Genomic DNA, 25108 nt, shown 5'->3' on the forward strand with positions numbered 1-25108 from the left:
AGGCTATATAAAATCAAAGTACTTGGTTGACAGTCTAACCACCCCCAACCCCCCTTTTTGAGACATGGTTTTATTGTGTAGTCCTGGCTAGCCTGGAATTAGCTATCTAGTTCAAGGTGGCTTCAAACTCACAGAGATATACCTGCTTTGGTCATTAGAGTGCTAGGATTAAAGGTGTGCATCTATGCTTGGACCATATGGCCCTGAAATCCTCATACATAGCCCCACCTCCCCTCCCAGCACATCTCTCCAAGCTCTGCTGCCAGAAAAGATGGGGGTGCGAAGGTAATACTATTAAGAATATTTTCTTAACCCAGCGGTGGTGGTGGTGGTGGTGGTGGTGGTGGTGGTGGTGGTGGTGGTGGTGGTGGTGCACGCCTTTAATCCCAGCACTCAGGAGGCAGAGGCAGGCGGATCTCTGTGAGTTCAAGGCCAGCCTGGTCTACCAAGTGAGTTCCAGGAAAGTCGCAAAGCTACACAGAGAAAGCCTGTCTCAAAAAAAAAAAAAAAAAGAAAAAAGAAAGAAAGAAAGAAAAAAAAAACAAAAAAAGTGTATTTTCTTTTTACATTTTAATTACATTTATTTATTTGTTTGTGTGGGGGACATGTGCCATAATAAGGCCAACTTATGGGGGTCTGAGGAGAACTTGTAGGGCAAGTTAGTTCTCTTCTTCCATCAAATTCCGGTCCTAGGCTTAACAGCAAACACCTTTACTCACTCACCGAGCCATTTCCCTGGGCATAGTTTGAGTCTTAGAAAATTCCCCCCGAAGTGAGACTTCTTGAGGTTGAAATCACGAAGACAGCCAGCTTACACCTCCCCAACCTCGCGCCACCTTGTTGCCACGCCCCCTCTGCCCAGCTGACTGAGGCAGAGCTTGACACGTGGCTAAAATGGAGGGAAAGCTGGGCCTGTCTCTGGGCAAAGTGCGAGGAATGTGTGAGACACACGCATGCGCACTGTGCCTGCTCACCAACTGCCACTGCCAGTCTTGAGCCGCAGGCTAGCGAGACCCTGTAACAGTTCTTCTGGAAAGCTCTCAGCCCGCCCACTCGTCGCTCCAGTTCCTGGTGACTAGTTGGCGCTACAATCGGCTAGTAGTTCTCATCTCTGTCTGGCTGCCTGTCCCTGAGGCAGCAGTTAAGATGGGGACCAAACTCTGCCTTGCCCTCCCAGGGCTAAGGTGGCTGCTGCGGCTCTGGCTCCTGTTTGCCACCTGTGAGGCTTTCTACTTTCCGGGACTGGTTCCCATCACCTACTGTGAGGAGAGCCATCCCAACTCCCGCTGTCAGGTGAGGAGGCCTGGGGGGGTGGGGAGGAAAAGCCCTAAGGGCACGGACACGGGCCGATCCCTTCCCAGGCCCACACTCTGGGCATGGCGCCATACTTCCTTCTGGCTTCTGGCCTCGCAGCGTCTCCACCTGTTCCTAGCCCCTCCTTAGCCCTCCCTTGGCGGTGCCCAGCCCTGCCAGTGCGTTCCGGAGTGCTGGAGGCTCCTTGGCTCACTCCGGCTCCATTCTCTGCCTCCTGCTCAGCCAGTCTCCCCTTCTGAGGTGTCCTCTTTCCCCCACCACCTCCCCTCCCTCTTCCACCTCCCGCCCCAAGCCCGCCCTCTTCTCTCATCTTCTCCTCCATCTTCCCCTTCCACTCACCCCTCCCCTCCAGGTCCGGCCAGGCTCCTGCAATCTTTCTGGCACCTTCACTTCTGGGCTCTCACACTTTTCCTGTTCTGATTCTTGCTTGCTCCCTCTGGCCTCCCAGGTCCTTCAAGATGTATAACACTCATTCGTTTTCTAACTTCTACAGGTCGGTGATACTGAATTTGACACGCGGGACATTTAATCAACTTTCAGGAAATGGAACTGTGGTCGCTGTGCCCAAGTCGTTCTTTTCCTCCCCTCTCCTCCTTCCTGCCTCCAGTGCTTTTTCAGTCAGGGTCTGAGCTTGTAGTCCATCCAGGCTTTCCTTGAACTTGGCATCTTTCCAAGTTTGGACTTCACAGATGTGTGCCTCTGTGTTCAACTTTTTATTTATTTTTTTTTAATTTTGGAGACTTGGTCTCCTGTAGCTTAGGCTGCCATTTCCGTGGTGATCCGAATGTTATCTTGATTTATGGTGGGTTTTTGTTTGTTTGTTTCTTTCTTTTTGGTAAGGTCTCACAGCAGCAGACTGGCCTTGAGGCCTTGAATTGGGCATTTTAGTGAGCACTTGCTGGGAAGACAGGCAGAAAGACATGCTCTGCGATGAGATCTGGTTTTGCTGAGTAACCAAGGATGATTCCTAACAACAGCATACCATGCTAGGGGTTCAAACCTGTAGAATGTTGGTATTGTATGCCCTCTTTGTTTATATTTTAAGAGAAAGTCTCCTTTGGTTAACAGACTCAAAATCCATTTGCCTCTGCCTCTCATATGCTGGGATTACAGGGTGTGCCAACACCGGACTCATGTATTTTTTATTCTATCATCATCATCATCATCATCATCATTCATTCATTCATTCATTCATTCATTCATTTTGGTGTTTCAAAACAGGCTTTCTCTGTGTAGCCCTGGCTATCCTGGAACTCACTCTGTAGACCAGGGTGGCCTCAAATTCATAGAGATCTTTGCCTCCTAAATTCTGTGATTCGAGGCATGTGGCGCCACAGCCCAACTCTTTTTATTTTTTATTTTTATTTTTTTTATTTTACCAGTCTCGTTTTTATTTTTTATTTTATTTTATTTTTTTTAATTTTTTTTTTAAGTTTTTTTTTTGTGATATATATTTTTTATTTTACAATACCATTCAATTCTACATATCAGCCGTGGGTTCCCCTATTCTCCCCCTCCCACGCCTCCCCTTACCCCCAGCCCACCCTCCATTCCCACCTCCTCCAGGACAAGTCCTCCCCCGAGGACTGTGATCAACTTGGTAGACTCAGTCCAGGGAGGTCCAGTCCCTTCCTCCCAGACTAAGCCAAGTGTCCCTGCATAAGTTCCTGGTTTCAAACAGCCAATTCATGCATTGAGCACAGGACTTGGTCCCACTGCCTAGATGCCTCCCAAACTGATCAAGCCAATCAACTGTCTCACCTATTCAGAGGGCCTGATCCAGCTGGGAGCCCTCAGCCTTTGGTTCATAGTTCATGTGTTTCTATTCATTTGGCTATTTTTTTCAATAATTGAGTAAAACTGAAATTTATTATAAGCCACAGTCGTCCTAGGGACCTCCATGCTATATATATATATATAGCCTTTATGGTTCTATGGGTTGTGGTCTGATTGTTCATTTTATATCTAGAATCCACCAATGAGTGAGTACATACCATAACTGTCTTTCTGGGTTTGGGTTACCTCACTCAGGATGATTTTTTCTAGTTCCATCCATTTGCCTGCAAATTTCATGCTTTCATTGTTTTTCTCTGCTGAGTAGTACTCCATTGTGTATATGTACCACATTTTTTTCATCCATTCTTCCGTTGATGGGCATCTAGGCTGTTTCCAGGTTCTGGCTATTACAAATAGTGCTGCTATGAACATAGATGAGCATGTATCTTTATGGTATGTATCAGCATTCTTTGGGTATATGCCCAAGAGTGGTATGGCTGGGTCTTGAGGTAGTTCGATTCCTAATTTTCTGAGAAACCGCCATACTGATTTCCACAGTGGTTGTACAAGTTTACATTCCCACCAACAGTGGAGGAGTGTTCCCTTTGCTCCACATCCTCTCCAACATTGGTTGTCATTGGTGTTTTTGATCTTAGCCATTCTAACAGGTGTAAGGTGGTATCTCAGAGTCGTTTTGATTTGCATTTCTCTGATGATTAAGGATGTTGAGCATTTCTTTAAATGTCTTTCAGCCATTTGTAGTTCTTGTTTTGTGAATTCTCTGTTTAGCTCTTTAGCCCATTTTTTAATTGGACTGTTCAGTGCTTTGATGTCTAGTTTCTTGAGTTCTTTATATATTGTGGAGATCAATCCTCTGTCAGATGTGGGGTTGGTGAAGATCTTTTCCCAATCTGTTGGCTGTCTTTTTGTCTTATTGACTGTGTCTTTTGCCCTGCAAAAGCTTCTCAGTTTTGAGAGGTCCCATTTATTAATGGTTGTGCTCAGGGTCTGTGCTGTCGGTGTTTTATTTAGGAAATGGTCTCCAGTGCCAATGCGTTCAAGAGTGCTTCCTATTTTCTTTTCTATTAAGTTTAGTGTAACTGGATTTATGTTTAGGTCTTTGATCCACTTGGACTTGAGTTTTGTGCATGGTGACAGATATGGATCTATTTGTAATCTTTTACATATTGACATCCAGTTATGCCAGCACCATTTGTTGAAGATACTTTCTTTGTTCCATTGTATAGTTTTGGCTCCTTTGTCAAAAACCAGGTGTTCATATGTGCATGGATTAATGTCAGGGTCTTCAATTCGATTCCATTGGTCCGTATGTCTGTTTTTATACCAGTACCAAGCTGTTTTTATTACTATGGCTCTATAGTAGAGTTTGAGGTCCGGGATGGTGATGCCTCCAAGGGTTGCTTTATCATATAGGATTCTTTTAGCTATCCTGGGTCTTTTGTTTTTCCATATAAAGTTGAGTATTTTTCTTTCCAAGTCTGTGAAGAATTGTGTTGGGATTTTGATGGGGATTGCATTGAATCTGTAGATTGCTTTTGGTAAGATTGCCATTTTTACTATGTTAATCCTACCTACCCATGAGCATGGGAGATCCTTCCATTTTCTAATATCTTCTTCAATTTCTTTCTTTAGAGATTTAAAGTTCTTATCAAAAAGGTCTTTCACTTGTTTAGTTAGTGTTATCCCAAGGTATTTTATATTATTTGTGGCTATTGTAAAGGGTGATGTTTCTCTGACTTCTTTCTCAGCCCTTTTATCATTTGTGTATAGGAGGGCTACTGATTTTTTTGAGTTGATCTTGTATCCTGCCACTTTACTGAAGGAGTTTATCAGCTGTAGAAGTTCCCTGGTAGAGTTTTTGGGGTCACTTATGTATACTATCATATCATCTGCAAATAGTGAAAGTTTGACTTCTTCCTTGCCAATTTGTATCCTTTGATCTCCTTTTGTTGTCTTATTGCTCTAGCTAGAACTTCTAGTACTATATTGAATAAATATGGGGAGAGTGGACAGCCTTGTCTTGTTCCTGAATTTAGTGGTATCGCTTTGAGTTTCTCTCCATTTAATTTGATGTTTGCTGTTGGCTTGCTATAAATTGCTTTTATTATGTTTAGAAATGTTCCTTGTATTCCTATTCTTTCTAAGACCTTTATCATGAAGGGGTGTTGGATTTTGTCAAAGGCTTTTTCAGCATCTAGGGAGATGATCATGTGGTTTTTTTTCTTTCAGTTTGTTTATATGGTGTATTACATTGACTGATTTCCGTATGTTGAACCATCCTTGCATCCCTGGGATGAATCCTACTTGGTCGTGATGGATGATTGTTTTGATGTATTCTTGGATTCGGTTTGCCAATATTTTGTTGAGTATTTTTGCATCAATGTTCATGAGGGAGATTGGTCTGTAGTTCTCTTTCTTTGTTGCATCTTTGTGTGGTTTGGGTATCAGGGTAATTGTAGCCTCATAAAAAGAGTTTGGTAGTGTTCCTTCTGTTTCTATTGTGTGGAACACTTTGAAGAGGATTGGTATTAGTTCTACTTTGAAAGTCTGGTAGAATTCTGCACTGAAACCATCTGGTCCTGGGCTTTTTTTAGTTGGGAGACTTTTGATGACTGTTTCTATTTCTTTAGGGGTTATTGGTCTATTTAAATGGTTTATCTGGTCTTGATTTAATTTTGGTATTTGGTATTTATCCAGAAAATTGTCCATTTCTTCCTGGTTTTCCATTTTTGTGGAGTACAGGTTTTTGAAGTATGATCTGATGATTCTCTGGATTTCCTCATTGTCTGTTGTTATGTCTCCCTTTTCATTTCTGATTTTGTGAATTTGGGTGCTCTCTCTTTGCCTTTTGGTTAATTTGGCTAGTGGTTTGTCTATCTTGTTGATTTTTTCAAAGAACCAACTCTTTGTTTCATTGATTTTTTGTATTGTTCTCTTGTTTTCTATTTCGTTGATTTCAGCCCTCAATTTGATTATTTCCTGGCGTCTATTTCTCCTGGGTGAGTTTGTTTCTTTTTGTTCTAGAGCTTTCAGTTGTGCTGTTAATTCATTGGTATGGGATTGCTCCATCTTCTTTATGTGTGCATTTAGAGCTATGAATTTTCCTCTTAGCACTGCTTTCATAGTGTCCATAAGTTTGGGTATGTTGTACTTTCATTTTCATTGAATTCTAGGAACTGTTTAATTTCTGTCTTTATTTCTTCCTTGACCCATTGATGTTTCAGGTGGGCATTATTCAGTTTCCATGAGTTTGTGGGTTTTCTATAATTTTTGTTGTTATTGAGTTCTAATTTTAAGGCATGGTGGTCTGATAAGATACAGGAGGTTATTCCAATTTTTTTGTATCTGTTGAGATTTGTTTTGTGTCCAAGCATGTGGTCAATTTTTGAGAAGGTTCCATGGGGTGCTGAGAAGAAGGTATATTCTTTTGTGTTAGGATGGAATATTCTGTAGATATCTATTAGGTCCATTTGAGTCATAACATCTGTTAGGTCCTTTATTTCTTTGTTAAGTTTCAGTCTGGTAGATCTATCTTTTGGTGAGAGTGGTGTGTTAAAATCTCCCACTACTAATGTGTGGGGTTTGATGTGCGTTTTAAACTTTAGTAGTGTTTCTTTTATGAATGTGGGTGCTTTTGTATTTGGAGCATAAATGTTTAGAATCGAGACTTCATCTTGGTGGATTTTTCCCGTGATGAATATGTAATGTCCATCCTGGTCTCTTTTGATTGATTTTAGTTTGAAGTCTATTTTATTAGATATTAGGATAGCTACACCAGCTTGTTTCTTAGGTCCATTTGCTTGGAAAACCTTTTCCCAGCCCTTTACTCGGAGGTAGTGTCTGTCTTTGGAGTTAAGGTGTGTTTCTTGTATGCAGCATATGGATGGGTCCTGTTTTCTTATCCATTCTGTTAGCCTGTGTCTTTTTATAGGTGAGTTGAGACCATTGATATTGATGGATATTAATGACCAGTGATTGTTAATTCCTGTTATTTTTTTGGTTGTGTTGTGTTGTCCTTCTCTGGTGTATGTTGGTGTAGGATTATCTATTGCTTGATTTTTCATGGATGTGTTTAGCTTCTTTGGGTTGAATTTTCCCTTCTAGTGCTTTCTGTAGGGCTGGGTTTGTAGACAGGTATTGATTAAATCTGGTTTTATCCTGGAATATTTTGTTTACTCCGCCTATGGTGATTGAGAGTTTTGCTGGGTATAATAGTCTGGGTTGGCATCCGTGGTCTCTTAGTGTCTGCATGAGGTTTGTCCATGATCTTCTAGCTTTCATAGTCTCTATTGAGTAGTCTGGTGTTATTCTGATGGGTTTGCCTTTATATGTTACTTGGTCTTTTTCCTTTGCGGCTCTTAATATTTTTTCTTTGTTCTGTGTGTTTAGTGTTTTGATTATTATGTGGTGAGGGGACTTTTTTTTTTGGATCCAGCCTATTCGGTGTTCTGTAAGCTTCTTGTATCTTCATATGTATTTCTTTCTTTAGGTTAGGAAAGTTTTCTTCTATGATTTTGTTGAATATATTTTCTGTGCCTTTGAGTTGGTATTCTTCTCCTTCTTCTATCCCTATTATTCTTAGGTTTGGTCTTTTCATGGTGTCCCAAATTTCCTGGACGTTTTGTGTTAGGACTTTTTTGTCTTTATTGTTTTCTTTGACTGACGAATCTATTTTCTCTATCATGTCTTCAGCGTCAGAGATTCTCTGTTCCATTTCTTGCAATCGGTTGGTTATGCTTGTTTCTGTAGTTCCTGTTCGTTTTGTCAGGGTTTCTATTTCCAGCATTCCCTCAGCATGTATTTTTCTTTATTGTCTCAAATTCATTTTTCAGATCTTGGAATGTTTCTTTCATCTGTTTAATTGCTTTTTCTTGGCTTGATTTGATTTCTTCCCATTTTTTGTTCGTTTTTTCTTCCATTTCTTTAAGGGAGTTTTTTATTTCCTCTTTAATGGAGTTTTTCATTTCCTCTTTAAGGGAAGTTTTTATTTCCTCTTTAAGGGAGTTTTTTATTTCCTCTTTAAGGAAAGTTTTTATTTCCTCTTTAAGGTAGTTTTTCAATTCCTCTTTAAGGAAAGTTTTTATTTCCTCATTGAGGGAATGTTTTATTTCTTCTTTAAGGGCCTCTATCATCTTCTTAATGTCATTTTTAGGGTTGATTTCTTCTGTTTCTTCTGTCATGGTATGTTTAGGTCTTGCAGGTGTAGAATCACTAGGTTCTGATGTTGCCATATAGGTCTTTATGTTGTTGCCTGTATTTTTGCACTGGCGTCTACTCATCTCTTCCTCTGTGAGGTGCAGGTGGTGTCTGTGTCTGAGAGTGCCTCTCTTGTTCTAATTTTTAGTCTTGGTTTAGTAGTGGTTCTTGGTTAAATTGGTGCTATTGGGCTATTTCTTCAGGGCAGCTGATTTCGATCGGTGAATTATATACTTATGATTCTGGTGATCTGGTTTGGTGTCTGGGTAGCGCCTTCTTCTGTGTTCCCAGGTCACGTTTTGTTCATTTGTCAACTCCTCAGCTGATCTTGATTCCTCAGACTTTAAATTGTAGGCATCTGAATCCTCTCCCAGATGGGTTTCAGCTGAGCAGGGTAGTCTCACCAACACCTCCAAATTGTTGGGTTTCACAGGATCAGCAGCTGGGCCCTGGGTTGTTCTCAGACGGAGTGTTCAGATTCGTTCTGGTTCTGACCCACCGAGATAGCTTCTTCCCCAGATGTTGGGGTTAGGGGCGTCCCTGTTCCAAGCTGCGTCTGCTTGTCTCCGTCCCTGGGCCTGTTTACCTCTGCAGTCCGCCACCGGGCCTGTATGTCCCTGTCAGCTGCCGCTGGGTCTGTCTGCCTCTGGAGGCCGCCACCGGGCCTGAATGTCTCTGCAGGCTGCAGCCGGGACTGAATGTCCCTGTCGGCTGCTGCCACCGGGACTGAATGTCCCTGTCGGCTGCTGCCGCCGGGACTGAATGTCCCTGTTGGCCGCTGCCGCCGGGCCCGTTTACCTCAGCGGGCCGCTGCTGGGCCCGTCTACCTCCACAGGCCGCCGCCACAGGCCTACCTGCGTCTGCTTGTCTCTGCCGCTGGGCCTGTCTACCTCTGTGTGCCGCCGCTGGGCCTGAATGTCTCTGCCGGCTGCTGCCGGGCCTGAATATCCCTGTCAGCCGCTGCCGCCGGGCCCGTTTACCTCAGAGGGCTGCTGCTGGGCCCGTCTACCTCCACAGGCCGCCGCAGGCCTACCTGCGTCTCCTTGCCTCTGCCTCCGGGCCTGTCTACCTCTGTGGGCCGCCGCTGGGCCTGAATGTCTCTGCCGGCTGCCGCCGGGCCTGAATGTCCCTGTCGGCTGCTGCCGCCGGGTCCGTTTACCTCAGCAGGCCGCCGCTGGGCCCGTCTACCTCTGCGGGCTGCCGCTGGGCCTGAATGTCTCTGCCGGCTGCCGCCGGGTCTGAGTATCCCTGTCGGCTGCCACTGCTGGGCCCGTCTACCTCCACGGGCCCCCGCCGCAGGCCTACCTGCGTCTGCTTGTCTCTGCCGCCGGGCCTGTCTACCTCTGTGGGCTGCCGCTGGGCCTGAATGTCTCTGCCGGCTGCCGCCGGGCCTGAATGTCTCTGTCGGCCACTGCCGCCGGGCCCGTTTACCTCAGCGGGCTGCTGCTGGGCCCGTCTACCTCCACGGGCCACCGCAGGCCTACCTGCGTCTGCTTGCCTCTGCCGCCGGGCCTGTCTACCTCTGTGGGCTGTCGCTGGGCCTGAATGTCTCTGCCGGCTGCCGCCGGGCCTGAATGTCCCTGTCGGCTGCTGCCGCCGGGTCCGTTTACCTCAGCAGGCCGCCGCTGGGCCCGTCTACCTCTGTGGGCTGCCGCTGGGCCTGAATGTCTCTGCCGGCTGCCGCCGGGTCTGAGTATCCCTGTCGGCTGCCACCGCTGGGCCCGTCTACCTCCACGGGCCCCCGCCGCAGGCCTACCTGCGTCTGCTTGCCTCTGCCGCCGGGCCTGTCTACCTCTGTGGGCCGCCGCTGGGCCTGAATGTCTCTGCCGGCTGCCGCCGGGCCTGAATGTCCCTGTCGGCTGCTGCCGCCGGGTCCGTTTACCTCAGCAGGCCGCCGCTGGGCCCGTCTACCTCTGTGGGCTGCCGCTGGGCCTGAATGTCTCTGCCGGCTGCCGCCGGGTCTCTCTTTTTATTTTTTAAATAGTTGTAATGAGCTTCGTGCACCTTTCTTATTTTAGCAACAGAACTTGAAGGTTATTTTATACTGTGGTATAGCCCTCTAGCTTCCCGCTCCCACACTTTATCTTCCTTCTAGATTTTTTACCTCTCCCTCTCTCCCCTTCTTTCATTCTTTCCCTTTTCTCCTCGCTTTTTTGCCTTTCCCTTCTCACTTTCGTTCGATTTTTCATTTTTGATGCCCTGCCCCCCCCCCCCCCCCCGTGTCTCTTTTCTTGCACTCACCTTTCCTTTTTGTGTGTCTCTTTGTTACTGTTTCTGCTCTTTTTGTCCTTCTTCCCTGGTCCTCTTGTGGTTCCACTCCCTCTTTTTCTTTCCCTTCTGTTTCCCACAGGCTCTTCCTTCTCTTTTCCTGTCTGTCACTCATTCTCATTTTCTCCCTTGTCCTCTTCTCGTCGGTCTTCTGTTCTGTTCCGTGTGTCTTTCCTTCTTTTTCACCTTCTCTTCTACTGTTTCTGTTCCTCATTCAATCCTTTGCTTTTTCCTTTCCCCCTCTCATGCTGTGTTTTTTTTCTGTTCATTCCCCCGTCACCTCCTTTTCTTCTTTCTCTGTCTTACACTCTTGCTTCTCTGTTTCAGCCTTTCCTTTTCATTTCTTCATTATTAATTTTTAACCTTAGCCAATGTGTTTCGTTTTTCTGTCTTTGTGTTTGTTTGTCTTTCTTATCCTTCTTTTTTTTCTTCCTTGAAACTTTCATTATGTTGTATTCGTCTGAGACAGGGTCTCATGCGTTCCAGGCTTATTTCCAGCTTGCAGTGGAGCCAAGGATGACCTTGGACTCTTTCCTCTAGTGTCTACCTCCCAAGTGATGAGAGTACAGGCATACTCCTGGCCTCTTCTGCCTGCCTCTCACTTTCCTTTTTTCTCTTTCCTGTCTGTATTCCTCCTGCTTTTCCTGTTTTGTTTGGTCTTTCCTTTTTTTCTCTCTCACTCTCTCATTGTATCTATTTCACTGTCTTTTGGTTTCTGTATTTTCCTTTTTTCTGTTTCTTTTCCTTTCACATTCACCCATTCTTTCTTTTTTCTCCCATTACTTTGTCTTCTCTAATTCTCTTTTGTTTCCTACCTTTCCCTCCTACGTTTCAACATTTCCTTCCTTTCCCCTTTCACTCTCCTCTCCCTACCCTCTACTGCCTTTTCCCCTCCCTCTTCCCTTCCTCTTTCCAGTTTTCTTTCACCTTCCCTCTTGTCATCCTTCCATCATCTGTCCTCTCTCATCCCCTTTCTTTCTTTACCCCCTCCCACCTTTTATTATAGACAGGGTTTCTCTGTGTAGCTCCAGCTATCCTTGAACTCGTTCTGTAGACCAGGCTGACCTCGAACTCAGAGATCCACTTGCCTCTGACTCCTGAGTGCTGGGATTAAAGGAGTGTGCCACCACCACCCTTCTCTTCTGTCTTGCCCCCCCGCCTTTTCTTTTTTTCCCTTTCCTTTTCCTGTCTTGTTACATAGCTGAGTCTGGCCTGATACTTACTATGAAGACCAGGCTGGCCTAGAACTAACTCAGGGGTGATTTTCCTATTTGTTTCTTTCATCTCCTTTTCTTTTTTGTCTTTGCATTTCTCTATTGCTTCTCTTCCTCTGTCATTTATTTTCTTCTTTTCCACTTCTGTTATTTCTATTGCATTTTCTTTCTTCCTTTACCACGGCCTTTTATTTTTCCCCCTTTTCACCTGTTTCTCTACCACTTTTTTTAAAATTTCAATTTCATTTTCTCCCTGGTTTTATTTGCAATGATAACTCCAGTTTTGGGGAATCCAACTCCCTCTTATGTCCTCCTTGGGGCAGGTGCTGCACAGACATACCAGCAAGCAAAACACCCATATATGTAAAATAATAAAATTTAAAGTATTTAAAAAAGCTGGTCAGAGAATTCTAGTATATGTTTTTCTGAGAAAATAATCAATTGCTTTTTATCTTATTCTGAAAGGGCTTTATAATTTTTTTTTTAAAAGATAAGCGTGGTAGAAGCTGGGTTTGGTGGTTCACAACTGTAATCCCAGCACTTGGCAAGCAGAAGCAGGCAGATCTCTGTGAGTTCAAGGCCAGCTTGGTCAACAGAGTGAGTTCTAGGATAGCCAGGACTACACAGAGAAACCCTGTCTCAAACCCCTTCCCCACAAAAGAATGGTAGAGATACTAATTTTATTCATGCAGAGAACTTAGTTGTCTTAGTTGGGGCTCCTATTGCTGTGATAAAATACTATGGTTATGAACAACGTCAGGAGGAATTTATAACCGTGCAATTATAAACTGATGTTAGCATCAATAGGTCAGATTATCTCTTAGTTGTTTTATTATGTGTTTTGGAAACATTACCTCATTATATTATTAATAATTCCTTTTCTTTCTTTAAGTCATCAATACAAGTGTATGCTGAGAAATTTTACTCAGTGGAAACTATATTATCCTATGACTATGATAGGTAAGTGTAGCATATATGTTAAAAATACCTTCAGAGTTATAGCTTGATTTTAAAACAGGAGAAAATTTCATGTGGAAGTTTTTAGTGAATAGTGATGCTTTGTTTAGTAATGTTCTGTTTTTACATGATCAGTTTCAGTATGACTTAATATTTGGAAAAAAGAAATTATATTATAAAAAGAGTAAGATGTCATTTGGTGTTACTTTATTTCTACTAAAATCAAGTGTAATATTCATTATAAAGAAAGGAATAAATCTAGGATTACATGATTATTTAAAGTGTATAAAATACCCTGGCTTGTCTTTTGAATGTACAAATCTTTTGCCTTTTAAAATACATACAAAATTTCTATGTATTTTATTTTTTACTTAAATCATCTTATATTCATAATAATTGAAAAATTCTAATTCTTTTCATCTGCTTTTTAATAGAAATATATGAGGAGGAGTTTGTTCTTTAAATTTGCTTTTTTTTTCCCCAAGACAGGGTTTCTCTGTGTAGTTCTGGTTGTCCTGGATCTTGCTCAGTAGACCAGGTTGGCCTTGAACTCACAGAGATGCCCCTGGCTCTGCCTCCCCAGTGCTGGGATTAAAGGGTGGTGCCACCACCACCTGGCTAAATTTGCTTTTGATCAAAACTAATATTTATGGTTTCTGAATATATTGAGTTAGAATTAATATGGACTTGAAATTGTTGTTTTTCTTATTTTTGTGTAATTTGAAATTTAACCCTCAAAATATTGTGAGTTTTTTTAAATTATCATTTCCCATGTTAAGAAAAGTCTAGAGCTGTAGAAAGAGCCTTTAAATAATTCATTTAGCAATTACATACCCTAATGAGAAATGTATAGTGAGGTACATAGTTCATAAATCCTAGGTCACAGTTTTATTTGCAGTTGAATGAAAACAAAGAAATAAAAAGGAAAGGAAACATGAATATGACTGCTCCTAGGCTTGGTGGAGGTAGATATGTGGGAGAACATAGGTAGAGGCAGAGACAAGGACATCTGGGAGAGTCCAGAGTGGACAGACCAGACTGAGCTGTTCCACATGGGGAGAGGGGAAGGGGAGAGGGGGGGCGAGGGGAACCAGGCACAGCAGTCAGGAGGCCCAAAGGTACAAAGACAGTGGGTAACCAACGTAGTTGAATTCTATAGGGAAGAGTGGTCCAGCCCCTGGGCTGGAGAGTTCTGTAGGGGATAGGCATGCCAGCCAGGAGGGCCCTGTAACAGGTAGGGACTGAGGGATGCTGGGAGAACCTGGCACCCAGAGTCTGCTTTGATATGTTATATAAGCACCTCAGCCATTTGTCCCAGGTTGGAAACCTAACAGCAGTTTTGTTAATAATAGAGGCTACATGAGTTATGAAGATTGATTTCTTGCTGAGTTTTAAAAATCTTACTGGAACTTCCTCTTTCTTAGCTTTGACTTCTGCCAAGATTCTTTGAAGAAAACACCCTCTGAGACTCTTGGAAAAATCCTATCTGGAGAAGAAATAGTATCATGCCCTTACAAGGTTATTCTGCTGATCTTATTAGTATCTTATTTTTGAAAGAACTTTCTCAAAACTATTTAAAATTGAATCTTTGTTTTTAAAGGGAGAGAAAGAAAAAGAGAACCTCATGTTGATAGAGAAATCTGTTAAAATATCTGCAGTCGCTGGGTGCATCCATATAAAGGAGAGACAGAGACAGACAGAGATGTAGAGATAGAGACAGAGATAGGGAGAAAGTGTGTGAGAGAATGTTATTGGGAGTGAAGTCTGGGCATCACATACACTGATCAGGTGCTTTACCATGGAACTTTGGTCCCAGCCTTTTTTTTTTGAGACAAGTTCTATTGTGTGGCTCAAGTTAGCCCAGGTTGTCTTATAACTTGAGAGACTCCTCTTGAGAGCTGAGGTTATAGATGTGGCCACCAGATCCAACCTTTTTCTTGTTTTTCTTTTTCTTCTAAAGAGAGTGTCAACAACCTATAGCCCAGATTGTCCTGAAATCCACGGCAATCCTACCTAGCATCATGAGTTCTGCTATTGCAAGTGTGAGCCATACTTCCTAGTTCACATAAGGTTTAATTTCGAGGTGTTTGTTTTTTGTTTTGTTTTGTTTTTACTTTATAAAGAAAAGCTGTGACTGTATTATACTGTTCATATTTGGGGTAGGGTGATATAAGGAGATGAAACTGGATACCCAATATGCATTTATTTTACCTTCAATATCTTAATGAACAAGAGACTAAGACTATCTCAAAACATCAACAACAATTAAAAGTAAAACAAAACAACAACAACAAAAAAAACCCACTAAAAACTAGGGAGAAGAGATAGCTTAGTTCTTAAAATGCTTGCCTCCAAGCTTAACAACTTGAGTTCAGTTCCTGGGATGCACATGATGGAAGGAAAGAACTACAAGTTGTCCTCTGATCTGCCACACATGAACTGTGGCATGTGTGTGCACACACATAACAAACAACTGTAATGAAAAAGAAAAGAGGCCTGCTTAGTCTCACAGTTCTGGAGGTGTAAGGCTCAAATAACATTATACTAGTTCTGAAAAGGGCCCTTTGGCTTGCATCACAAAATGGTAGGCATGGGTGTATATTTTCCCTTTTTTAAGGTCACTGGGATTCAATTATGAAGACCTTACTCTAATAGCTTAATCTAGTTACTTTCCAAGTGGCTCAAATGAAAACACTATAGTCAGAGTAAGTGTTTGACTTTTTAAAATCACTAATATATGACTTCAGGAGTTAAAGTTAATAATAACAAGAATAATAAAAAGAATGATGCTATATTAGTTTGTGGAAATAAATTGTATTTAAACCTTACAATATAATATGGGAAGACAAGTTCTTCCCTTTAGTTCTAAAATGATATTGTGTATGACTAGAGTAATAACAGTTCAAAACTAAAACCGAGAGAATGATTATATATATATATCTTTGAAGGAAAAAAATGTACCTGTAAGTTCAATTACTTAGTTGGTGACATTTGACTTACGAATTTACCAAATTTCTTAATATTTTCACTTTTTATAGTTTTCTTTTAACAAAGAAGAAACATGTAGAAAAGTTTGTGTAAAATCTTATGCTCCAGAAAATGAAGATCAAATGAACAAGCTGGCTTTTTTGAAGGGAGGAATAAGACAGAATTACTATCATCACTGGTAGGTTTGTTATCTTCTTTTTTACTCTTTCTGAAAGTAATTTTAATAAACATATAAATTATATTCTATTTTTGTGATTTGAGTTTGATTAAAATTGAACTTAAATATGTGTAAGATAACATTTTTGTTGCTTGATATGAAATGCTTGTTAAACCTCTTATTTAAAAACTATTCTTGTCTAGGGTTATTGGTAACACACAAGTAATATGGTGTTATGACATGGAAGATGGAGAACACTATTGTGAATCAGGATTTCCCATAGGATGTTTTAATGCCCCAAGTGGCCAATTGAAAGGCCCTTGCCTGATTAATGTAAGTATTGCCAACTTACAGTGAGAGTACAAGAATGTTGCTTCATTTATGTTTTAATTTATATTTTACTCATTTAGAAAACATTAATGGGACACCATCTAGGCTGTGTGCTATGTGTTTGGGGATACAAGAACAAATGTACTTTGTTTCTGTTCTATAGTCTGTCTCTGTCTTTTTCAATTTATAGTCTTAAGTAGAGGAAATATGCTTGTAAAGAAATCAATGCAACAATATATTATATATAGGGAATTGGGGCCAGTGGAGGCAGGAAAATAGAAGGGTAAACATTTGTAGTCAAGAAATTAATGTGATCAAAAATTTGCAAGTGTGAAATAGCATACTGTAATTGGGAGACTTTGAATAGCTAAGCATGAGTCTGTTGTATAAGCTTAAGATTTACAGCTACAGGAATAAATAAAAAGGAGTTAAACAGAAGCCAGCCATATGCTAAGGAAACCATGATTGCATACCAGTGACTGTGCCATCAATGTTGTTGGTTATATCATACTCAGTGATTAATTCTCACAACAGTTATGCTGCTAGAGCATAGAACTGCAGTTTTATAGATGAGAAAGCTGAATCTCAGGAAGACATGTGACTTGACTAGGATCATAACAGTTGGAAAGTAGCAGAGGTCATGCCTTAACAAAGACCTTTTATCTTTTTTATTATTTTATTTTTTTACATGACAAAATAAAATTAAAGATAAAACAAAACCCATCACATTGAGACTGGACAAGGCAACCCAACATAAGGAACAGAGCCCCAAGAGCAGGCACAAGAATCAGAGATACACTCATTCACATACTCAGGTTTCCATAAAAATACTAAGCTGAAAGCTATAATATATATGCAGAGGACCTGGTACAGGCCCATTGTAGTCCGCCCTTACATTCTTTCCACTTCCTCTTCCATGGGTTCCCTGAGCTCTGGGAGAAGCAGGGAGGGATTTGATGGAGTCATCCTATTTAAAGCTGTGTGTTCCAAGGACTCTCTCTCTCTGAGTAATGTTTGCCTGTGGGCCTCTGTATTTGTTCTCATGTGCCACAGAAGGAAGCTTCTTTAATGATGACTAAGCAAGGCACTAATCTATGAGTATAACAAAATATCATTAGGAATCATTTTATTGATACTTTTTTTAGACCAGTAGCATTTGGTTTTACTCTAGGTCTCTGGGCTATCTAGTTTCTGGTTCTTGGTCACCCAAGTAGTATTGGGCATGGGCTCCATCTCATGGAGTAGGCCCTTAAGTCAAATCAAGTATTTGTTGACTACTTCCGTAAGTCCGTGTCACCATTGCCCTCACATATCTTGCAGGCAGGACAGATTGTAGGCCAATGGTTTCGTGGCTGGCTTGGTGTTTATATTTCTCTTTTGGTAGCCTGCAGTGTACTGAGATCTCATGCTTTTGAACTGTGTCTTGTGGTTCTCAAACTATTTTTCTCTTCTTTCTTTTCTTTTAAATGAGAGAGAATCTCATATAGCCCTAGTTGGTCATTTTGCTTCTACCTCTTAAGTACTGGAATTACAGGTGCGCACCACCATATGTGGCAGCTTTTAATATATTTCAACAATGGTTAATATATTTTTAATATATTTCAACAATGGTTAATATATTTTTAATATATTTCAACAATGGTTAGGGATAAAGGGGAAGGGCGAGGAAGAGTATAGACTAACACCTCAGTTTCTGGCTTGGTTGTCTAGCTGCTAGTACTCTTGTTTCTTTTTGGTATGAAGGGTAGTTTATAGAAAATCTCGTTATTCATGTACTACTATGGGGACTTTTGCCATATCTGATAACACTTGTATTATTTGCCTAGTTTTTACTTTTTTGTTTTGTTTTGTGAGACAGGTTGAACTGGAGTTCACTATGTAGCCCAGGCTAGCTTTGAACTCATGGGGAGTCTCCTGTCTCAGCTTCTTGAGTGCTAGGGTTGTAGGTATGTGCTCCATGTCTGACTTTTGTCTGCTTTTTGAAAATTCACTTTTAAATTCAGATTTATTTAGAACACAAATTACAATATCTTATGATTTCCAGGTTTAATATACCCCCCAACACACATTCACACACACACACACACACACACACACACACACACACACACACACACACACACACACAGTATGTGGTTGACTTTTCTTTTTTTTCTTTTTTCTTGAGACAGGGACTCATGTTACTCTCTGGACTATCACAAACTCATTGTGACTCTCTGTAGCTGGACAGCTTCTCTCCAGGTTCCACCAAGCCCCCCCACCCACAGTCTCACAACCCATGTATAAAATAATCACTCAGATGCTTATATTACTTTATAAACTGCATGGCCGTGGCAGGCTTCTTGTTATTTACTTCTTCTATCTTAAATTAACCCATTTCTATAAATCTATACCTTGCCATGTGGCTCCTGGCTTACCAGCATCTTCACATGCTGCTTATCATGGTGGCGGCTGGCAGTGTCTCTCTGACTCAGCCTTCCTGTTCCCAGAATTCTCCTCTCTCTTTGCCCCGCCTATACTTCCTGCCTGGCCACTGGCCAATCAGTATTTTATTTATAGAGAATGATATCCACAGCACCTCCCCTTTTCTTTTTTTTTTCCAAAAAGGAAGTTTTTAACTTTTGCATAGTAAAATTACAGATAACAAAACAATTATCAAGCATGAATTACAGTTACAATATCTAGTCTATTTATAATAACTAGTCTATTTGTATTTGGCAAAATTAAAGAAGATATCCTATCTATCTTATATTTGTGAGTCTAAGGTTTTATATCTAACTTATCTCTTATATAACTAAGGAAAATTGTAACTATCTAGCTTCAACTACATCAGAGACCTCAGAAGGATATAATATTACCTGAGAAACGGGAGAAGGATGCAAGCAACTTTTGTGAGTCTTGCAGGGTAGACAGATACAGCTGGCAGCCTGGACAGTCATCAAAAGTTCTCTTGTAAAGTTGGGGCATCTGTCTTCAGCCCACAGGGCTAGAATCTCTGTCATTTTTCTCTGTGTCCTGTAGAATGTCTGGCAGTTTCCTCTGCAAAGCAGGAACCTGAAGGACCATTTCACCAAGCAAAGTTCAGTGGTCACCTTCCTATGGGCCGTGCATGTCCAGTCAATACATTTTTTAAGCAGTCCAGGCAAGAACAGTTTCTTGCCAAAATGGCTATTTTTGCCAAGGTGAAGATAAACTCCATATGGAGTATCTTCGATGCCCATCCCCCTGTCTGAAGTAAATCAGTGCTGCCAGGAGCAGACATGTCTCACTGTCCAGAAAGTCTAAATTTTTAAAAATATTTTAAATGCCTTATTCTGTAGGTCTTTGAAGTGTTTGAAGATTACCTGTCTATCTGAAATATATCTATGTATACCTAGAAAACTTAACTAACATGTTACAAGTTTGACTATCATAGAAGACTAATTATCCATATTTCTTAATTAGCCATTACAATTTAAATGAGTTACATAAACATAATACCTTAAACAAGCATAGAAATATACACAAAGTATAACAAAATTAACTTTAAGTTTATATTAATAAACTAAAATCTATACCAATGTAAAACATTTTAAACAAGTTGTTGCTCTTTGAAATAGGTTTAGCAATTTACCCTTTTATCCTATCATATCTATATCATGTCCCCTTTTCTTCTTTAGAGAGAGATTGTATTTATAATCAACCTGTTTTAAATAAAAATATTGGTTTTTCTCTGTCCCATACCAGAGGGCGCTTCTGATTTGGGACACAAGAATTTTTTAACCTTTCTTTTAAGCAATATGCCTGAGTTTAGAGAAGGAATGAGCCAGTTCCATCTCCAAGCCAGCTTGGTATATTTGGGAATTTGGGCGTAGCATTTCTTAATACTTCCTGCTGGAGGGGGGCAACTGTATCTTATGGGGACACAAAGAAAATTTTAGGATCATGAAGTAGTCTGTGAGGGTGTATCATCTGAGCCAGTTGCTTTGAATCTGATCTGGATGTTGGATCATTTGGGCCATGGTGTCACTGGAGACCTTTCAGGGGGTCCCGGCTGGTCAAACCTGATGTATCTTAATCTGGAACAAATCCATAGCCTCTGGCTTTCTGTAGAAACAAAAGCAGAACCTCCTTTCCAAAGCAACATATCCTTACATCCAAATTTTGAAGTCAAGGTACCTTTAAAATATACATTTTGGCATAACTCAACAGTTTTTACAATCAAATGTTTTTTTTAGTTACAAATATCAAAGAGAACATAATCCAGATTCTCTGTGTGATAGCCATCTTTATGTGGTTTACTTTTTATATTAACTTTATTGTTTATTTAAAGACTTTATTTTTAAAAACTATTTGTTTATATGACTGTATATATTCCCTTTTCTCTCTCTTTCAAGCCTACGTACATTTTTATATACATTGTAAACTATTTCATCTGAATCAGTCTTAAACTGGAGCATTCTTAAACTGGAGTCTTAAACTGGAGCATTCTAAGACTGAAAGGCGCTGTGCTGTGGCTGCTGGCTCTGCCCAGTTCAGCTTTCCAACATGGCGGTAGTACGTTTTTCCGCCAGCTCTGGGAGCCATCCACTCTCAGAAATAGTGGGTCTATGCTTCTATCAAAGCAGCATGTAGTCCAGAAACCTCCTTTTTTGTTTTGTACTAGCAAAGACTAAATCCACCAGGCAGCATAATGTGCCACTTGTAGAGGCCTCATTCCCGCCATACTGTAGGTTGAGCCCGCACGCCAGGAACCTGTCATAGTAGATAGTAGCTCAAACACGCAGGCTGCCGCTAACTTGAGAGAGACAACTAGGAACTGTTTTTAGCTTCGTTTAGAATCTTTTTTCTCAGGTTTTAGGTGGAAACTCTTGCCAACGCATTGGGCGCCATTTGTAGCTGGAGAGCTTCTCTCCAGGTTCCACTCACCCACCCCCACAGTCCCACAACCCACGTATAAAAAAATCACTCAGATGCCTATATTACTTTATAAACTGTATGGCCGTGGCAGGCTTCTTGTTATTTACTTCTTCTATCTTAAATTAACCCATTTCTATAAATCTATATCTTGCCACTTGGCTCGTGGCTTACTGGCATCTTCACATGCTGCTTGTCATGGTGGAGGCTAACAGTGTCTCTCTGACTCAGCCTTCCTGTTCCCACAATTCTCCTTTCTCCTTGTCCCGCCTATACTTCCTGCCTGGCCACTGGCCAATCAGTCTTTTATTTATACAGGACAATATCCACAGCAACTCTCTATGGTGACAGTGAACTCTTGATGCTCCTGTTTCTACCTACTAAGTGCTAGGATTATAGGTTTGCCCTACCACCCCCAAATTTTAAGTTATTTTATGTGCATGTGTTTCCCTTTCTATTTTAAGTTTTAATGCAGTATATGTATATAAATATGACTTATATAATCAGAAACACTTTAGGATACTTAATTTTTTTAATGATCTTTCTTTTTAAAATTTTATTTTTTAATTAAAACACTTTTTACATATTTATTTTATTGGTGTTTTGCTTGCATATATGTCTGTGTGACAGTGTCTGATCCCTTGGAACTGGAGTTACAGACAGTTGTAAACTGCCATGTGGGTACTAGGAATTGCACCTGGGTCCTCTGGAAAATCATCCAATACTCTTAATTACTGAGCCATATCTTCAGCTCCTAATTAAAATATTTTAAAATACAATGTATTTTGATTATTTTTCCCTCTCAAAACTCATTCCAGAACCTTCCCATTTCCCTTGCCCATCCTACTTTATGTTCTCCCCTACCAAATGTTTTTTTAAGGATGCTTATATTTAAGGGTAAGGATTATGAGACAAAAAAATTTGAGAACTATTGAGACACTTAAAACCAAAGTGGCAAAACAGTTGTTTGAGAGGGGGATTTTCATGCTTTTAAATTTATTAAACACATTATATTCCCATGGAATCATTCTAACATGATTTGATTTTAATCACAACCTATGATACTTGATCAAAGCTAAACACAATTTAAGGAAGTACTCAAGTCTAACAATTTAAAAATAAGATTCTTTTTTCATTTTTAAGAGGTATTTAAAAAATAACAGAGCAGAGTAGCAAGCTAGAAAGAGACCTAGGTACTTGTGGAAATGTAGATTTATCATAAAGGCAATATATCAGATCAACAATGAAAATTTTATAAATGGTATTTGTACAAAATGTCTTTGAAAAATTCTGTAGGGGGGTCTCCATCAAAATCCTCGTACTCACTGGGCCTGTTGGCAAACACCTTTAATCCCAGCACTCAGGAGGCAGAGGCAGGCAGATCTTTGTGAGTTCAAGGCCAGCCTGGTCTACAAAGAGAGTTCCAGGATAGCCAGAGCTGTAACACAGGGAAACCCTGTCTCAAAAACCAAAACAAACAACCAAACAACCAAATAAATAATCAAACAAACAAACAAAAACAAAAACAAAAAATCCTTATACTCAAATGCAGTTCAAGTGAATGGAATCTGAATTTGTTTGTTGTTTGTTTGTTTAAGATAGGGTCTCATAAATCCCAGACTGTCCTTCAACTCACTGTGTAGTCAGCCATGACTTTGAACTTATCTTCCTACCTCTTCCCAAGAGGTATGATTAAAGATGTGAGTCACCATATTAGGTTTATATAATGCTTGGGGTCAAAAGGGCACTTTGTGCATGCTAGGCAAATACTCTACAACTGAGCTGCATCCATAGCCCAAATATAATAATTTTTTAAACCACCAGTCATGACCTGTTGTTTTCACAGAAACTACTATGGAATGTGCACACTCTCCACCCTGTCTACCATACATAAAATAGATAAAAATCGAATATAATTTTAAAAATCATAATGGTTTAATTATAGAAAACAAAGAATTTTAATAGTTCCTACTATTATTCTTCAGCATGTAAGTACCAAAGTAGTATATTTTTGGATTATACTGTGTTAGAATGTTTGATTATAAAATTTACTGTTTGAGGGTATGGAGATGTGACTCAGCAGAGTACTTGCCTAGCATGAACAAAGCACAGGGTTTGTATTTCCACACTGTACAAACTAGGTATTGTGGCATATACCTGTAATTCTAGCACTTGAGAGGTAGAAGCAGAAGGTCCAGGAGTTCCTTTACTATATAGCAAGTGGGAACCCAGCCTCGGTTACATGAGATATTCTATTGAAAAAATATGTGGTTTGACTTGCTGACTTGAGTTTCAGAAAATAATCCTTTGCATGTCTATTTTATATACCTAATATACTCAAAGTCATGCAAGCATTTCTTGGATGAAAAAAATGGGTCAAATGGGTTGAGAAAGTAGGGCAAGGGAGATGGCTCAGCAGGTGTAAGCCTGATGATCTAAATTGCTACTCTGGAACCCACAGTGGCATGTTAGTATTCCTTGCATTTGTATATTAAGATGGGAGGCAGAGACAGGGAATGTCCCAGAGGCTTGTGAGCATCTAGCTCACGAGCTATACATATTGTTATACACAGTGTAGCAATAAGAGACTCCTCTTCAAAACAAAGTAGAAAATGAAGGAAAATTAATAGGAGAAAGAGAGGAAGGAAGGAAGGAAACAAAGAAAAAAGAGAAAAGTTTAAAACAAAAACAACTCAGGGTCGAAGGCTAGAGCCAACTTCCACACAGTGTGGCATGTACATGTTCTCTTGCTTACTCACTCTCACACATATCATACACATCTGCAAAGATAAATGCATTTTTAAAAGAGTGAACAAAGTTTAATAAGCCCTGTCCTTATCATGTCTAGTGCCTGTAGTTCCATTACACTGGAAAATGAAGCAGGAAAATTGCTATGAGTTTGAGGCTAGCCTTGGCTACTGGCTTAGTTAAGATTTCTATTGCTGTGATGAAACACACCATGTCCAAAAGCAAGTTGAGGAAGAAAAGGGGAGGAAAGGGAGGAAAGGGCTTATTGGGCTTACACTTCTTATCATTGTTCATCACTAAAGAAAGTCAGGGCAGGAACTCACACAGGGCAGGAAGCTGGAGTCAGGAGCTTATGCAGAGGCCATGGAGGAATGCTGCTAACTGGTTTGCTCACCCACTTTTTTTTTTTTTTGGTTTTTCAAGACAGTTTCTTTGTGTAGCCCTGGCTGTCCTGGAACTCACTCTGTAGACCAAGCTGTCCTCAAACTCAGAGATTGGTCTGCCAATGTCTCTCGAGTGCTGGTATTAAAATTATGCACCACTATTGTCTGGCTTCAGCCTTCTTTCCCTCCCTCCCTCCCTCCCTCCCTCCCTCCCTCTTTTTCTTTCTTTCTTTTTCTTTCTTTCTTTCTTTCTTTCTTTCTTTCTTTCTTTCTTTCTTTCTTTCTTTCTTTCTCTCTTTCTCTTTCTCTTACTTTCTTTCTTTTCTTTCTTTCTTTCTTTCTTTCTTTCTTTCTTTCTTTCTTTCTTTCTTTCTTTCTCTTTTTTTTTGGTTTTATGAGACAGGGTTTCTCTGTGTAGCTTTGCGCCTTTCTTGGACTGGCCTTGAACTTACAAAGATCCGCCTGCCTCTGCTTCCTGAGTGTTGGGATTAAAGGCGTGCGCCGCCGCCGCCGCAACCACCACCACCTGGCTTCAACCCTCTTGCTAATAGTGTCAATCTGACTGATAGGTAGGGTAGAGGCAGGACCAATCCAGCCGGTCTCTCCCTGGGGCTGAGCGGGATGATGAGTGTCAATGGCCCAGGCCCATCCCACCCCCCAGTCCACCAGAGAGAAACACACTGGGCCGGGAGTCTTGTCGAAGCAGGAACTCGCTTTATTGCATCAGGAGAGAATGGTGTAATGGTGAGGATAGCGGGCCAATGAGATGATGCCATCTTAGCAGTTACTAGGCAGAGGTGATTCTAGGTCAGGTAGTGCTGAATCACTTGTATGTGGAAGTCATGTCCCAGGACAGGTCA

At 40.9% G+C, this 25108-nt stretch overlaps 1 protein-coding gene across 1 annotated transcript in view; it reads left to right on the forward strand.

Annotated features, from left to right (window-relative positions):
- The first annotated feature begins 1003 nt into the window (after positions 1-1003).
- Positions 1004-25108, forward strand: part of LOC114707213 (transmembrane 9 superfamily member 2-like) — an 86451-nt gene continuing 62346 nt past the window's right edge. Inside the window, exons 1-5 of the mRNA XM_037198811.1 lie at positions 1004-1293; positions 12682-12749; positions 14171-14264; positions 15785-15912; positions 16095-16224. Of these exons, the coding sequence (XP_037054706.1) occupies positions 1147-1293; positions 12682-12749; positions 14171-14264; positions 15785-15912; positions 16095-16224 (567 nt within the window). The 5' untranslated portion in view covers positions 1004-1146. The remainder of the gene's footprint in view (positions 1294-12681; positions 12750-14170; positions 14265-15784; positions 15913-16094; positions 16225-25108) is intronic.

The sequence above is a fragment of the Peromyscus leucopus genome, chromosome X, assembly GCF_004664715.2.
Source record: "Peromyscus leucopus breed LL Stock chromosome X, UCI_PerLeu_2.1, whole genome shotgun sequence".
Taxonomy (NCBI): Eukaryota; Metazoa; Chordata; class Mammalia; order Rodentia; family Cricetidae; genus Peromyscus; species Peromyscus leucopus.